Here is a 17,953-nt window from a genome sequence, read left to right as displayed (position 1 = left end):
AATCACCACTATTGGCCACCTGGTTATACTGTGTTTGATGCCCCCCAGGATGCAGTTTGCTCTCTTGGTGCCGGGGCACACTGCTGGCTCCTGTTGAGCCTGCTGCCGACCAGCACCCCCAGATCCCTTTCTGCAGGGCTGTTCTCCAGCCACTCCTCTCCCAATTTATACTTGTGTCCAGAGTTACTCTGTGCCAGGTAGAGAACCTGGCATTTGTTCTTGTTAAATGTCATGCCATTGATGATTGCCCAATGTTCCAATCTTATTTAGATTGCTCTGCAAGGCCTCATGTCCCTTGAGAGAGTCAACAGCACTTCCCAGTTTAGTATCATCAGCAAACTTGCTAATGGTGCATTCAACTCCTGCATCCAGATCTTTGATAAATACATTGAACAGGACTGGGCCTAGAATTGCATCCTGAGGAACACTGCTGGTGACTGGTCAAAAGACAGATGTAGCCCCATTCAGTACAACTTTTGAGCCTTGCTGTGCAGCCAGTTCTTCACCCGGCACACCATGTATCTGCTCATCCCACAGTTGGACAACTTGTCCAGAAGGATGCTGTGAGGGACAGTATCAAAAGCCTTGCTAAAATTCAGAAAAAATACATCCACTGCCTTCCCTTCATCCACTAGGTGGGTGACATTGTCGTAGAAGGATATCAAATTAGTTAAAGTATTAGTTAAGTATTGAAAGGTCTCCCTGAGCATCTTCTTCTCCAGGCTGAACAACCCCGACTCTCAGCCTTTCCTCACAGGAGAAGTGTTCCAGCCCTCGGACCATTTTCATGTCCCTCCTCTGGACCCGCTGCAGCAGGTCCATGTCTTTCCTGTGCTGAGGACCCCAGAGCTGGATGCAGTGCTCCAGGTGGGGTCTCACGAGAGCCGAGTAGAGGGGGAGAATCCCCTCCCTTGAAATGCTGGCCACACTTCTTTCGTTGCAGCCCAGGATACGCTTGGCTTTCTGGGCTGCAAGTGCACATTGCCGGCTCATATTCAGTTTTTCATCCACCAGTATCCCCAAGTCCTTCTCCGCAGGGCTGCTCTCAATCCATTCCTTCCCCAGCCTGTATCTGTGCTTGGGATTGCCCTGACCCATGTGCAGGACGTTGCACTTGGCCTTGCTGAACTTCATGAGGTTTACATGGGCCCATTCCTCAAGCCTTTCAAGGTCCCTCTGGATGGCATCCCTTCCCTCGAGCAGATCAACTGCATCGCTTAGCAAACTTGCTGCTGGTGTATTCAATCCCACTCTCCATGTCATTGATGAAGATATTAATTCTGCAGCATGAAGAAAACACACAAAGCACATCACATTGCCTTACCTATTATCTAAAATTTTTTCTAGCTGTATAAATGGTAATAGCTACTAACTAGTAAGCACTCTAGATGAGTAGTTGTAAGGAAAACTGCCATATGGAATAAAACGGAACATTGTAGCATACCTCTCTGCTTCCATAAACAAACTCCTGCCCATATAGTGTCCTTTTGGTCTAGGAAATCAGCTGCCTGTGTGTTTGAGGTAACTAACATACCTTGAGTAGCTCAGGCTTTTTCTCCTTATGTGTAGAAACTTCAACCTCTTCAACTCTTGTTTGTATCCAGAGTCTATGGTAATCTTTCCTTACAGATGTAGACACAAGCAGTCACTCTTGAAACTGTTTTTATTCCCCAGACTCTAAATCTGTATCAGTAGACCATCGGCTTCCCATTTTGCACACACATAAGGTGCAGATGCTTGTTCCACTTCTGCCATACCAGCAGATACATCACAAGTGCAAACAGGACCATATCTTTTTGAATGCATTCCAGATAATTCCCAAGAACTCTCAAGTGCTTTCACTCTCTGGAATCCTATTCAGTAAGTTAGTTTTCTCTTAAGAGTTGCAGAATATTTAAGATATTCTTTAAATTAAAGTCCCGCTTAGTTATCATGTAAGCTGTTTCAAACCAGAATTGATCTAATTCTATCAAGGATCCTGTGAAGAGATATACTCCAGTGCATACACAGCAAGTGCAGTGTGTGGGGGTGGTTGAAATTGCTGCTTTTGCTTACCTATACTATCCATGCAACTATGACAAGTGTCCTGAGAGTATTTGCCTCATTGCATACGCACAGACTTTCTGTGTAGCACTAGTGCTATTACTGTGGCACTACCTGGGGGCACTGAACTTCTGTGAAGACACTGTAGAGTTCATCTATGCGTGCATAGCAGGCTGCCCACTCAGAGTTACAACTGCTGCTGCAAACAAGTTGTCACACAATCCAGACAAAAGTATGAAATCTTCAGATTCTTCCTGAACTTCATTTCTAAAAGAAAAATGAGGATCTATTCAGGGGAATCAAAGTACATGACAGCCGTACTTTAAAAGTGAGCAATTCTAGAATTTCTTCACACTTAGGCTCAGGGTAACCTAGGGTCTTCCTGCGGGGCGGGGGGCAGGATACATTTCTTCCAGTTTTCCTGCCTTTCCCTAGAAACCACGTAGTGGTCAACCACACTTCCTGTAGCTACTCTTAAATTTATCATGCCCACTGATTGGGGCCTTGTCCTTACATCCTTGCAGGTCACGAGTTGCTTAGGCTTATGGAGGCAGAAACATAATTTCTGGTTTTTATTTCACAGTTCTGAGATTGTGCGTCTATTTTGGAAGAAACTAAAACCACCTGAAGGAAGTGAGGAGGCTTAATGACTAGAACCTTGCCTGGGCAAACACAGGAATGGCACACTCAGCAGGCTGCAGGTTCTTTCCAAGCAGGATCTGATGGTGCTTTCTCAGCATTAACTTCTAAGAAGGAGCTGGCTGAAGTAGGACGCAGCATCTCCCTCCTTCGTTCTCTCCTTGTGAGCCAAAGAGGGTGACGGTGCAGATTTTCCAGCCTTGTTAGTCAGCCAGAGGTCTGTCCGTGCTCCGGTGTTTGGTGTAATCCAGTTCGGGTGTTTGCTGCGGCCCGCGGGACCTGTTTTCGCAGGTAAAGGTGACGTCCGGAGGCCTGGCCGTCTCGCCTCGCCCCGGCCCGGCCCGGCCCGGCCCGCCCGCTCAGGCTCAGGCTCAGGCTCAGGCTCAGGCTCAGGCTCAGGCTCAGGCTCAGGCTCAGGCTCAGGGGGGCCGGGTTGCCTCCGGGCAGTGCTGCGCTCTTGGCGGACTCCCCGGAGGCCGGAGACTCCTGGGCACGGCCTGAGGTGGGAGATAGGCCGAGCAGCGTGAAGGCCGGTGGCCCAAAAAGCGTCCCAGGCTGGGTGCTGACAAACCGGCCTCCTGCCCGCCCCGCGGCCACTGCGGCCGCGCCCAGCCCGCCCAGCGCCCAGGGGAGCGGGCAGCCGGCGGCTGGCGCTCCTCCGTCCACACACGGCGAAATGACACCCTCCGACAGAGGCGGGGAGGCAGCGCCCTCCCGAGAGACTGTTCCTACTCTGGCAGCACGGTCAGGCGCAGGTGTCCCCCGGCGTTACGGGAGAAGCGCAGGTCCCCTTCCAGCGTCCCTCACAGGCCGGTGACGCTCCTGGCACCTTCCGTCCCGCTTCGCCTACGACAGCCATCTTCAGTCGTGCCAGCAGTCCCTCCGGCTCCGCGTGTGTTTTCTCCCTGGGGCCAGTGGCTTCGAGAAAACCACCAGGATCATTCTGCTTTTGCATCACATTTGTTTCTTCGCTGGTGCTATTTTTCCTGCTTATTCGGGAATACATTGACTGCCACGGATCCTCGGTGACTTCTCCTATTGTAAAAGCTACCCCACGTAGCCTCCCCCCTATGTTTCCTGACCTACCTTTCCAGCCACAAATTGTGGGATGGTCGAAAAGTGTTCTGACAGAGTATTGCGTGCCTGTCCTCTTTGTACATTCTTTCTCTAACCATCCTAAAACATCCTGTGGGAAGGAGTTCTGCAGAGCAGGTACAATTGAGAAGAAGTGTTTCCTGGTGTTCAATTTGAACCCACTACCTGCTAGTTCAATTTTATGCCCTTGTAGTTCTTGTACTGGAGTAGAAAATGGACAGCTGTCCCTGGTCATATTTTGTAAATGTCTTCTCTAGACTAAAGAGTCATAGTTCAGATTTATAGTAGCCTTTTTCAAGACGTGAGGAGTGAGACTTTCATAGTCACAGCACACTCGGGTTGTGAGTTCCCTCTGATCCTGTGTAGTGGTATTACGTTCTCTATTCCTCACCTAATAATGCTTAGCATTAGCTGACACTTCTCCTTTAAAGGTGCATCTTCTCCTTGATTTATAACAGTATTGAAATAATCATATTAGTCAATAAAATACAAAATTAAGGTTGCTTCACCACTTCATCAACATTATATTCCCTCTGCCATTTTGATTGTCCAGTCAGTATAATAAGGTTCTGCTGCTGCTGCTTCGTTTGTTTCTGTAGTTGGCTCTCATCATTACTGTTCTGAGCAAGCTAGCATTACGAGCAGTTTGCTGTCTGCATGACCATTCATCCCCTTTGTGGGTTATACCTGAATATGTTGGTCTCATATCCAAGAATGAATGGAATGCTGGGAGCATTTCCTTAAAATGAAAGTCTAAAGACACTACTAAAATAGTTAAGAGCAGGTAAATGGGTGACTTGAGCACACCAAAATGGAGGTGTATAGTGGACTGCTTTTTATTTTAAGAGAAAAAAGATAGAATGAGATATTAGAGTGGGAAAATAAATCTAGACAATTCGACTACAAATAAAGCTACATGTGTACGCTATGAAGACAATTATCTGTTGGAATACTTTGCACGGGGACCTATTAGATTCAGGTGCTATCTTTATATTAAGACCATATTTCTTCCTATTGTATCATGCAGCTCTACTAGGAGTTATAGTCTGAAGCAGGAGTAACTTGTGGGAGTTTGAGGCAGGAGTAACATAGCACTTATCAGTGCTATGCAGGTAGTCAGATAAGAAAGTCCACTCTAGGCTTTATCTTGAAACTATTCTGGCTTTATACTGACAGCTATTAATGAGAGTGATAGTACGGGCCTGAAGTCTTTTTTAATTCCTCCCACATCCATGGCAATCCCTTCCATTTTGGGAGCAGAAGTGTTGGAGGGCAATGACAATAGCATCCACTTTCACCCTCTATACTCACACTTCCTATTACTGTAATTTTGCATGAGTGGTCAAGGACAGCCATGCTCTTTTTCTGATTATGAGGAAGCCTCTGTTGGCATGTCAGTGCTGGGGCCCCAGGAAAAGTGTGTCTGAGCATTGACATTAACTGAGGGTCAGAAGCCAAAGTACTTTGGAGTTCTTTGCAAATCAGTAGGATATTATTTATCGAGTTGTATTTCTGGCACGACAACCTTTTTTTCCAAAAATTGGTTAAAATAAAATTTGTCTTTAGTCTCAAATAATAGGTTCCCTACAGACAATTGTCAAATATTGAATATGAGCCCCTTCAGCTCAGATTTTTCCTAACATCAAGAGACTGAAGAAGCAATCATGTCCCTTGTTTTTTATTTCTTCATGGATCTCGTGAAGGCTTGTCTGACTTCTGACCATGTTACAACAGCAGGATACCCTTATACTTGCCTATGTTCCACTCATACCCTGCTTCTATTCATATGCTGAGGTGATTATAACACTCAATTTATAAGGATTCAGAGGGTGCATTTGTATACATGCATATGCTTTTTGGTTAGTGCCATATTACACACAGTTAATAATTTTTGTAGCATTTGGAAATGAGTTTTAATGGAGCCCAGATAATAACCAGCAGCATTATTCTTTAGAGGGGAAAAAAAAAACCAAACCAAAAAAGGTAGCTTTAAAACAAAAGATAAATTTAAGCTTAGCAATCGGCAGCCTAAAAAAGAAAGTTGAGCATTCGGTTAGATGCATCATCCTTGTTCATCACTGCTGCCTGATTCGATTTGTTCCTTATTTTTGCCCCAAACCATTTAACTGTGTTAAAGTAATGCTTAAGTGATTACTGCCTTTGCCTAATTTAAGGCTCCCCATCCATTTGGAATGAACTTTCTCCAACATTAGTCTGTGTGCTTTGAATCTCTTCCTTTTTGATTTTGCCATCATGAACTCCCAACTCTCACCATTTATGAGGATGGATGTGTCACTGGAGTGAAACTGCTCTCACTGTTGGTTATTCTTTTCTTACAGCTCTCCCTCCCCTCATGGCTCGTCGATCTCAAAGCTCCTCACAGGGGGACAATCCCCTTGACCCTAACTATCTTCCCCCCCATTACAAGGAGTATTACCGCTTAGCTCTGGATGTGCTTACTGAAGAGGGCAAAGAGAGTTATCAACGCTTCCTGGCAGATGAAGCAGCCCCTGATTTTCTTTGCAACTCAGAGGTGGATCACATCATACAGAATCTCCAGAAACCCCAGTACGCCAACCAGGAAGGTAGCACAGACACCGCAGGTGACAATGACATGGATGGATCTTCTGGGACTTACTGGCCTATGAACTCAGACCTTGCTGTTCCTGAGCTTGACCTGGGCTGGCCAATGGTCTTTGGGTTCAGGGGAACAGAGGTGACAACCCTCGTGCAACCACCACCCCCTGACAATCCCAGCATTAAGGAGGAGGCTCGCAGAATGATTCGAGCAGCTCAACAGGTGAGACAGTGAAGAGCCCAGCTAGAGCAGAGATAAAATTATATATGTGCAAAAGATGAATCAGAATGCATCTGATCCTCTACTAATTCCCTTACTTTGCTCCCAGGACCTGACAGAGGGGAAGGATGATTCTAACTGTTACTCTCTGCTCTCTGATCTCATGGAAAAGTGTGTAAAGCCATGCTAAAATATACCAAGAGTTCATAGAATCGTTGAGGTTGAAGGGGACCTCTGGAGAAGGTCTAGTCCAGCCCCCTGCTCAAAGCAGGGTTGATTAGAGAGGGTTACTTAGGACATGTCCTTGAGTATCTCCAGGGATGGAGACTCCACAACCTTTCTGGGCAACCTGTTCCAGTGTTCAATGACCCTTACAATAAAAGAGGTTTTTCTTATGTTTAACTGGAATTTCCTATATTTCAATTTGTGTCTTGTGACTTGTCCTTTCACTGGGTACCACTGAGAAGAGTTTGGCTCCATCTTCCTTACACCCTTCCATCAGGTATTTTATATGCACTGATAAAATAAGAGTTGGGAAGGAGAGGGAGATAGAGCTTTGAAGCTACTCCCCATATTATCAGCATATAGATGCAGCTATATAGTGGCTGACTAAACATTGGCCAGGAAGGTATCTAAAAATGGCATGGGTGTGTTGGAGGGGGCGAGCAAGTAGTGGCCAAGCAGCTCAATACAGCCTTCCAGTGTGGTTACGTGACCAAAAAAAAATACCTGCTATCATTGGATGAATAAGTAAGGGAACGCTCAGTGGCAGTGACATTTTACCCTCACTTCTCACCCTCATATACAGAATATGTGCCTTAGATAGCAATTCTGTTTCCGGTTCTGGGGCCCACAATGTTTAAAGGAACCTTTAAATGGGAAGGTCCCTGCTTAAAAAGGAAGTTGAAATGGAGATGGTGCAGCAGTGCAGCTTTGGAATGTGAGGTGCTGGGCAACATGATCAGTCAGGGCAGGAGCAGGCACAGATCACTGACGTCTGTCTTGTGTTCTTTTCCTAGGTGGTAGCCATAGTGATGGACATTTTCACTGATGTGGATCTGCTTTTTGAGGTGTTGGATGCTGCTGCTCGCAGAGTGCCTGTGTACATCTTGCTGGATGAAATGAACTCTCAACTTTTTCTTGATACAGCTGCTAAATGCAGAGTCAATCTTAACTATGTGGAGGTGAGCAAACCGAAGACCTGCCCTGCTCCTAGTTCACATCCTGAGGGGGATATGTCCTGGGAAGCAGAGGGCTGTTACCACAGTAAAAACCTGAGAAAGGGGAAAATGGGTCAGAGCCTAGGGAAAGTTGAGTGTGAAGAAAGCTAGGAGAGCTGGCACAACAATACAGGGCTGAAGGCTGGGGACACGCTAATAAATGGGTTTATCTATCCATTGTGTATGCAGACAGAATCACTGGAGTTGAATTATAAAAATGGTGGCAGGATGGAAATTAAAAGAGAAAGGGGAAGAAGGAGGGGCAGGTGGAGGGAAGTAACAGCTTCCAACTGAGTCAGTGCCTTGTCTGGTTTGCAGTTCCTAAGGGTGAGGACAGTTTCTGGTCCAACCTACTACTGCCGCACAGGGATGTCCTTCAAAGGCCACGTGAAAGAGAAATTCCTCTTGGTGGACTGCATGGTGGTGCTGAGTGGCAACTACAGGTGAGAAGCCCTGCAATGTTACATGTTCCAGTTTCAGTGAGAAAGAGGCTGGTTAATTGGTAAAGCGGTGCTTTGGCACTTCCACATGAACGTCAGTGGCAAAAGTTTTTATCACTGAAGGATACTGAGCAGCAATTTTCAGGAAAAATACACCATTTTGCAACTAGGGTAGATACACCAATTAAACAAGCCCTGACACCAAAAGCCAAGCTTCCTTCACATCAAGAGTCTAAACGATCTGTAAAAAAGATACAGTAATTATAAGGTGGTGTGGGTTAACCCCAGTAGGCAGCTAAGCCCCACACAGATGTTTGCTTACTGCTCCCAGCAGGATGTGGGAGACAACTGGAAGGGCAAATGTGAGAAAACTCATGGGCTGCAATAAAGACAGTTTAATAGCTAAAGCAAACCTGCACATGCAAGCAAAGCAAAATAAGGAATCCATTCACTAGTTCCCATTGGCAGGCAGATATCTAGGCATTCCCAGGAAAGCAGAGCTTGACTTGGGAAGACAAACACCATAACACTGAACATCTTCCTCCTTCCTGTACAGAATCACAGAATGGTTGAGGTTGGAAGGGACCTCTGGCAGTCGTCTTGTCCAACCCCCCTGTTGCATTAAAGCGTAAATAAGTTTGGAAGAAAATAAATCCCCTTGCATTCCAGCTTATCCTCAGATGTCAGAGGGGCTGGGGGTGGCTAGGTTTAAATTCTGAGTGATGTCCAATTCAGCACTGTAAGTCTAGTCGCGTTCAATATATTGAACTATCGCAATTATGGATGCACTAATAGTGCCCTGTACTTTCAATTTAGCCACATTCAATGGACTAGAATTGCCAGACTTAGGGAGTTTGGTTGCGTTCAATGAACTATCACAGCTAGATTAATACAGTTTATTAAAGCAACAGGAGTAGAGGTTCTTTTGGATTGCCAGTGATAAATACACTGTCTGCAAAGCACGTGCAAATAATGATACAGTCGACTACGACCACACTAAATTATGGAAAAAACTCTATAGAGACTTCTAAGTTTCCTGGGGAAGCACTCAGTATAACTGAGGGTTCGAATCTTACCCAATAGGCATCCCTATGGCAGAGAAGAGAGGTTCAGCCCATCGACTGATCCCAGAAGTCAGCGATGTCTTCCCAACTTGTCTATGATGGTGTTTTCCCTAACATTCCTCCTCTCTTAAGCCCTTTTATATTTTCTTATTTTTAGGTGGAGCTTGAGTGACTCTAGTCATACATACCTTTATTATGATTGGTGTAAAATCTTATTGCTTTACTTTTAAAGGTATATGCTAGAGAAAATTCAGAGCACATGCTCAGTGAGGGGTGGTTGCACTTTGAAGACAGGTAGCTTTTGGGATGGGGGTGTGTTTTGGTATTATAATGAGCAAAGTTCACCCAGCGAACATGATTTAGCGTGTCACTACTCCAGAACTGGGCACTTATGATATAAATCAGAAGTAAGACAGTAGCATTGACAGAACCCCCATTATTTCACCTCCTTGCTTCAGTGGATTCAGTGCAGGGACCTACTGTTCTTGTTCCTATCCTTGCAGTTCCCTGTCCCTGCAATGATATCACAGAGCCTGGCCGTGGCATCTCCACTCTGCTTGACCCTCTGTGTTGCTTCTCTTAGGGTCAGCACACCAAGCTCCCTTGGTGTTGCTAACATCTAAGGTTGCAGGTTATGTTGCTTAGGGAATTATTATGGAACAGATTCCTTGCATATCCACTGGATTCCACCCTGGAGGTTTACCTCCTCTTAAGAAGTGGGGGACACATACCAATAAGTCACCTCCAGCACTCATTCCACGCACCCCTGCTCAAGCAGGGCCACCTAGAGCCAGTTGCCCAGGACTGTGTCCAGATGGTTTTTGAGTATCTCTAAGGAGAGAGACTCCACAAGGTCCCTGGACAACCTATTCTAATGATTTTGACAGACTGGAGTAGATTTTGGTTACAAGCAAGGATATAAGATATGCTTTGGTCTAACAATAGAAAATGAGACACAATAACATACATCCCTTGATTGAGATACTCGGGCATAACATGGGTATAGTATAGTTGTTAACAATAAAGGCATGGGTAATTCCATACGAGTAACTTGCTTTTGAAACGTAAATGCCTACTCCTTGGTTTCTTTAACTGTTCTGCTTTGAAGGGAGCTGTTGGATTAGGGTTGGTCAGTGGTGCCCAGTGGCAGGACCAGAGGCAATGGGCACAAACTGAAACACAGGAAGTTCCATTTGAACGTAAGGAAACACTTTCTTACTGTGCAGATGATTGAGCACTGGAATAGGTTGCCCAGGGACCTTGTGGAGTCTCTTTCTTTAGAAGTATTAAAAAAATGCCTGGACAACTGGCTCTAGGTGGCCTTGCGTGACGGGGGGGGGGGTTGGACTGCCAGAGGTCCATTCCAATATCAACCATTCTGTGATTCTGTGAAAACTGGACTCAGTACTCCAGATACAGTCTCACAAGTGCTGACTAGGGGGGAATAATCACTTCCATTGACCTGTTGGCTGCACTTCTACTACTGCATCCCTGTACGTGTTGAGCCACCATTGCTGCAACGATGCTGCTGTCTTTTTTCATCTTGTTGCTTGCCAGAACCCCCAAGTCGTTCTCAGCCAAGCTGCTTTCTAGATAGTCATCCTCAGCCTGTATTGGTGTATGGGGTTGTTCCATCCCAGGTGCAAGATTCTGCATTCGCCTTTGCTGAATTTCATGAGGTTCCTGTCAGCACATTTCCCCAGCCTGTTGAGGTCCCCCTGATTGGCACATCAACTGCGCCATCCCCTAATCTGGTGTCATCTGCAATCTTGCTGAGGGTGCACGCTGTCCTGTTGTCCAGGTCATTAATGACAGTGTTAAAGACTAGTTCCCCAAGCCCTGACCCCCAGGGAACACCACTTGTAACTGTCCACCAGTCAGACTTCAAGTCACTGACCACCACCAGGTAAGCCTGACAATCCAACCAGTTTCGCATTTACTGCGTGGCACACTTGTTCAGTCTGCAGTGTTCCAATTTGGCTACAAAGATACTTATGTAAAGACCATGTGGAAACCCTTGCGAAAGTCAAGAAAAACCTCATCTTCAGCTGTCCCCTTGTCCACGCAGCCAGCCTTCTCTTTGTAGAAGGCGATCAGATTGGGTCAGGCATGGTTTGCCTTGGTAAATCCCTGCAGTCTGATCCCAGTTGTCTTTCTGTTATTCTTGTGCCTGGAAATGGCTTCCAGGAAGATTTTGTCCACAACTTTCCCTCACTGAGGTAAGGCTGACTTGCTGTAGTTCCTAGTTGATCCTTTTGCTCTTTTCAAAGATGGGCACAACATTTGAGTTATAAAAACCAATTACAACCCAAAGTAATTGCAGGAACATCTACTTCATATAAGGATTATCATCAGCTCACTCTCTTGCTGTTGTTACAACTGACTGGCTTTTTTAGAACAGAAGTCATTTATTGCCTTGTAAAATCCTATGCAAAGATGTGATGCCAAATCAATTCATAACTATGAGGCTTGGAAACAATAGTGTGTAACGAATGGCTGCCTGAGCAGTAAATAACATCAGGAGAATTTTCTTCAGGCAAGCAAATGGTTTAATGTAAAGTGGTACAATCGAGTTACTTGATGCTAATGCACTATCATTACTTCTATTTTTCTTTGTAGTTTTATGTGGTCTTTTGAGAAGATTCACAGAAGCATTGCACACATCTTTCAGGGGGAGCTGGTGGCCAGCTTTGATGAAGAATTCCGAATTTTGTTTGCACAGTCAGAACCTCTTGTTCCTCCAGCCAATGTCTTGGCAAAGGCAGAGAACGCATTTGCCATGACTCCCTTTGGCAGTAACATGCCTTTCTTTCCCAAAAAAGCACCCCTGATGTTCCAGAGGGATGACAATCTTTTTCCCTCCTTTATGGACAGAATTGATCCCGACAGGTACTTCCTGTCAAATTTCAGGCGGGATGACATGTTGCGCCATACTGTCGAGGGGTCAGCTATGCGAATGTATAAAAAGGTAGAAATGGAGAATGCTCAGATGGATCCTGTCAGGGGTTTTCTCCGTTCCAAGCAGTTGGAGTTGGATGCTTTTAAGAGACACAGTTTTGCAGAAGGAACATTTGAAAATTTTGCTTCTTCTAAGCAGTATGCCAGGCAGATGTTCATGAACAATATGGATGAATTTAAAATCCAGTCTAGTCATTTTCAGAAGGATCAGTTCTACCAGTATCAGTTTGAACATCCCCATCTTTCTGGCAGACCTCAGGGACTCTTTGAGAGAATCCGAGGTGGTAGGCCAGGATTCAATGAACTGGAAGACTATGGAGAGGGACCCAGATACCCTGAACTTGAATCCAGTTTTCCACAGGAGGGTTTCCCCTTAAGGCTGGATTACGTACCTTCAAATTCTTCCAGGGAAGTGAGACATGGCTCTGATCAGCTGAATCCTGCAGGCAACGGCCCAATGGGAATGATGTTAAGAAGGCAGAATATAGGACAGAAATTTATTTGCCAGACATCTCCTACACAGAAGCAAAGTCTGGAACAGCGCCTGTTCCTACAAGACAAAGATGAGGACCAAGATGAAGACAAGAACACACAGGAAAATAGAACAGGTTTACGTAACTGGAGGATTTCTTCATACCTTAGTGCATACCAGTCCGAACCAGAAGAAGGTCTTCCAATGCCTATGGAATCAGAGGCATATAATGATGTTCTTGGGGATACCCTCACAAAGCACCCCACTGACCTGATCCCAGCATTCAAATCCCCTATGTCTTTTAATAGCAAGTCACTGGGAATTGAAAGTGCCAAAGAATTTGCAGATCCTGATAGAGTAGGTGAAGAAACCCCTATAATGAAACAAGATGCTTTTAGGTCCAGAATAAATCCTTTGATCCAGAGGAGCTCAAGACTCAGGTCCTCTCTGATTTTCAGTGCTGCCAAGTTAGATCAGCCTAACACCGCAATAGAAAAGGTTCAGATGATCCAAAAAGAACAGATGTCCAGTGAGTTGACAAAAGACAATGAAACTATAAAGACAGCTGCCTCATCTAAAGTGGCAGAACTTTTAGAGAAGTACAAAGCTGTGGGCAAAGACACAGAGCGAGCTGCAGTCACGCATACCAAAGCTGTTTCCAGTTATCTACAGGAAGAATCACAGAACACAGAGAAGAAATGTACCAAATCTGTGCAATATAAGATTCTGGAGAGTAGGATACTAGACTCTAAAGACTCCTGCAGTACTTACAAAGTGCATGGAGAGGCTGACAGACCATTTGGAATGGCCTCATCAACCCCCCAGCTTGTTGACACACTGAGTAAAGATCCCCTGGCACACATTAGCACTAAGGTGGACAAATTATCATCTCGGTTTTACCCCATAGAGAATAAACCTGCTCTTCCAGAGAAGGAGAGTCTTATATTTGTAGGAGACACTCAGAAATTGACTCTTCCAGAGAAGAAGGAAAGAGTGACATTCAAAGAAGACTCTCAAAAATTAGTCAATACAGAACTGAAGAAACCACAGATCAGGACAAGTACCACATCAGTTCTTGAAAACTTATCTAGAAGTCAAGGATCTGACAGCTCTCTCAATAAATCTGAGGAAGACTGTTCAAAACAAGAACAAAATCCAATGGAATTTTTAAGAAAAGGGTCACTACGGCTGAAGCAGCTTTTGAACCCAAAAGGTGAAAAGAAATTGGAGGAGGAATCCACTTCTGAGAGTGGAAAATCTGACAAGCAGTCTGTGGTTCTTAAACGATCTTCCATAGGGGATTGTCAGGAAATGATGGAGGAAGAAAAAACGCCTAAATTTGCAACACCACTTCCCCCCAAAAGCAGCCAGCTAACACAGGGTAGATTTCCTTCATCCACAGCTAACATCCTGTACAGCAGCAACCTCCGTGATGATACCAAGGTGATTTTGGAACAAATCTCTGCAAACAGTCAGAAGAATAGAGCTGAACTGGCCAAGCAACTACCATCCACTAGTAATCCTGATCTTTCTAAGTCAACTACAAGCTTGGAAAGGAAAGGCGAGAAGGAGAAAAGCTGTAACATCCACAGGTCAGAGAGTTTTGGGAGCCAGAAACGAAATCTTCAGCGGCAACCATCAGAGGATAGAGATACCCTTCTGAAAAAAATGGAGAATATGCGGAAGGAGAAGCGAGTCTACAGTAGATTTGAGGTCTTCTGCAAAAAGGATGAACATACAAGTCCAAGTGAAGAGGAATATGACACAGATGCCAAAGACAAGAAGATGGGAAAATTCATGCCCAAAATCCTGGGGACCTTCAAAACCAAAAAATGATCATAGAAATACTATTTAATTCCATATAATCACTGACTGTCAAAGGGGAATGAGAAAGTAACTTGTTTATGATGCCTCTAAGCACCATAGGCAGTACTCTTCGTGGTTAGTGAGTGGAAATGTGTTCAGCATTAGACTCCTATGGCACAATTTGCCCATTAAAGTCATGTGGTATCAGGCAGCCTTATCACAGTATGTTTCTAATAAAATTATTAAATTGCCAAGATGCTTAAAACAAAGAACTAAAGTAAGAGTCTCTTTATGTTATGCTCAGAAATATTTTCAGCAGACAAAAAAATTCCACTTTCAGAAGGGAAGAATGAAAAATAGAAAATTCAATACTTCGGTGCGATCCAGGAAAGAAAAATACAAATACACACAGACACGGCGCACATGTGCGTTAACTGGAAAAACTGTTCAAAACCCAATTTTTTCTCAGGTACAGTTATCTTTTCTTTGTATCTAATAATGAATCAAATATGGGAGGCACCTTTTTGGTTTACAGGAGAAAAAATATTGTAAACAACTTTTTGCCCTTATCTATGGTTATGGTCTTGTCCAGCAGTACATGCTCAGCTTTCGTATTTACCATTTTCTAAGCCTATTGGTTCTGTTCTGTTATTGGTTTGTTTCCTTATGTATAATGGAAGTATTGCTTTAGGGGGTGAGCTGAAAGAAGCAGCTGAAAGGCCATAAAAAAAGAAATTGACACACTATTAATGGAGAAAGACCTGTTTTTAGGGCTCCTTTTTAGCTGAGTGGGGAGTTTAATTAAGTATCTAAAATGCTGTCTTGGCCAAGTAGTAACTTTCTTGACAATGTAACTCCAATTCATTAAGTGACTGTGGGGAGGAGGGGACGTTCATTTGCTAGCACATCTTTCCATGTGAAGACAAGGAAAGAAGGGACTCATAACAATGGAAGGAATAAGGCTGCTGGAATTTACAAGCTCAGAAGTGTTTCATCTCATGTAACTTTCTTGTAGTAGTTTGGTACCAAGCTTAACCATGCAGCTTTAAAACACTCCAGATTAGCCTGTAGGTTCATGCTGTTGTGTTAGTGTCTTGCAGGACAGAACGTAGAGACAGAGGCTGTCAAGAAAACGCTGTACATAATGTTTGGTTACTTAGCTGTTTGGGTTTTTTTCCTCAGCTTGGACTGTCTCTGCTTGGCATCCAGCAGCATTGCCAAATTGGGATTCCGTCCGCCCCCCCCCCCCCCCCCCCCCGATCTTTGTGCCATAGTCTAAAGAGATGGCAGGGAAGAATGCTCTCACATGGAACTAGGCTTCTGAATTTCCCATTCCCATTAGCTTGGGTTTCATGATTACCCAGTTGTGATGCTAGCTGCAAGCTCAGCAAACCAGTTCAGCTACGTGGCTGACAGATGGAGGCAAGAGGCTGCATCGGTTCCTGAAGGTAACTTCAGCAGGGTCTTTAAAACTTCAGCTCTTTTTTTTAGGATGCCAGCTCCCATGGTAGCAGTCTTTATATAATTTAGCAGGCTTTATATAATTTACATATCTGTAACTATTAACGATTATTTTACTGTTTGTTGAAAATGTTGGGAAGTGAATGTGCAGAAAGATAGATTGTCTGATCTGAAAAAAAATTAAGCAGATTTCCATATTAATACAGATGGTGATAAAAATCTGCAAGAATCAAGAGGAATTATCATTTTAACATGAGGAGGTAAACCTAGAAATAAAGCTAAGCGAGAAAAAAAAAAAAAAAGGAGGGAAGAAGGGCCAACATTGGAAAAAAAGCTGAAATGGATTTCTTACAGTTATTCCATATTGTATAAATGTATACCATTTCAGATACAACCCATAATTTGTTACATATGTACAAATTCATAAATGAATGCTGTATGTATACTTATTTTGTCTGCTCTTAGTAATGAATCAGATCCATTTATTGGTGGGTCCCAAAATGAACTGTAATGATAAATACAGTTGTTCTCTGCCAGATGATGCAGATAGAGATTATTTTACTCTAGAGAGGAAGATAGGCTATATAGATTGATGTGGTTTAACCCCAGCCAGCAACTAAGCACCACACAGCCACTTGCTCACTCTCCCCCCACCCAGTGGGATGGGGGAGAGAACTGGAAAAAAAAGTAGAACTCCTGGGTTGAGGTAAAGACAGTTTAATAGGACAGAAAGGAAGAAAAATAATGATAATGACGATGATAATAATAATAAAATAAAAGACTTGGAATATAGAAAACAAGTGATGCACAATACAATTGCTCACTACCTGCCAACCGATGCCCAGTTCCCCGGTGGCGGCTCCCCCCAGCCCCACTCCCCCCAGCTTATATACTAGGCATGATGTCACATGGTATGGAATAACCCTTTGGCCAGTTTAGGTCAGCTGTCCCAGCTGTGTCCCCTCCCAACTTCTTGTGCCCCTCCAGCCTTCTTGCTGGCTGGGCATGAGAAGCTGAAAAATCCTTGACTTTATGTATAAAGTTAGTATAAATTGACTTAGTCTAAACACTACTTAGCAATAACTGAAAACATCAGTGTGTTACCAACAGTCTTCTCATACTAAATCCAAAACATAACACTATACCAGCTACTAGAAAAAAAATTAACTCTATCCCAGCCGAAACCAGGACATAGATATATATATACTATTATATATATATGCTAGCCCTGTTTTGTGTAATTCTTACGTCATTCCATACCTCCCCAGCCTTTCCCAAACCTACCTGCTCCGGCATCATTCTGTAACAGACAAGTTAGAAATTTAATATTTCTATAATCACAGATTACATTAACATTTATAATTTTGCTGTATTTGTTCAGATTTGTAGAATTTAATCTTGCTCAGCATGGTGCATTCAGTGTAAAAGTATGTTCCTGACCAGAACTAGAATGACTCTTTTAGTGATACGTTGATTACCAGATGTTGTAGGTGTATACAAATATTGCAGAATAACTAATTCACTTGGTAATAGCTGTCGTGGTTTAACCCCAGCCAGCAACTAAGCACCACGCAGCTGCTCACTCACTCCCCCCCCACCCAGTGGGATGAGGGAGAAAATCGGGAAAAAAGAAGTAAAACTTGTGGGTTGAGATAAGAACAGTTTAATAGAACAGAAAAGAAGAAACGAATAATGATAATGATAACACTAATAAAATGACAACAGCAATAATGAAAGGATTGGAATGTACAAATGATGCACAGTGTAATTGCTCACCACCCGCCGACTGGCACCCAGCTAGTCCCCGAGTGGCGATTCCCCGCCCCCACTTCCCAGTTCCTATACTAGATGGGACGTCACATGGTATGGAATACCCTGTTGGCCAGTTTGGGTCAGGTGCCCTAGCTGTGTCCTGTGCCAACTTCTTGTGCCCCTCCAGCTTTCTCGCTGGCTGGGCA

The 17,953-nt window shown here is 44.1% G+C and overlaps 1 protein-coding gene across 4 annotated transcripts in view; it reads left to right on the top strand.

Annotated features, from left to right (window-relative positions):
* Window positions 1-16,748, top strand: part of FAM83H (family with sequence similarity 83 member H) — a 34,808-nt gene extending 18,060 nt beyond the window's left edge. For 2 of the 4 annotated variants that reach the window (XM_030012544.1, XM_030012547.1), the window contains exons 2-5: window positions 6,117-6,577; window positions 7,594-7,758; window positions 8,113-8,237; window positions 11,918-16,748. In XM_030012544.1, the coding sequence (XP_029868404.1) occupies window positions 6,131-6,577; window positions 7,594-7,758; window positions 8,113-8,237; window positions 11,918-14,564 (3,384 nt within the window). In that variant the 5' untranslated portion in view covers window positions 6,117-6,130 and the 3' untranslated portion in view covers window positions 14,565-16,748. Of the gene's footprint in view, window positions 1-3,114; window positions 3,895-6,116; window positions 6,578-7,593; window positions 7,759-8,112; window positions 8,238-11,917 lie in introns of those variants that run through there. The other 2 variants (XM_030012543.2, XM_030012545.1) reach the window with 2 other exon arrangements.
* Window positions 16,749-17,953: the final 1,205 nt, after the last annotated feature.

Source organism: Aquila chrysaetos, chromosome 4, assembly GCF_900496995.4.
Source record: "Aquila chrysaetos chrysaetos chromosome 4, bAquChr1.4, whole genome shotgun sequence".
Lineage (NCBI taxonomy): Eukaryota > Metazoa > Chordata > Aves > Accipitriformes > Accipitridae > Aquila > Aquila chrysaetos.
Note: the sequence above shows the minus strand (reverse complement) of the source record. Positions and strands in the feature narration are given on the sequence as shown.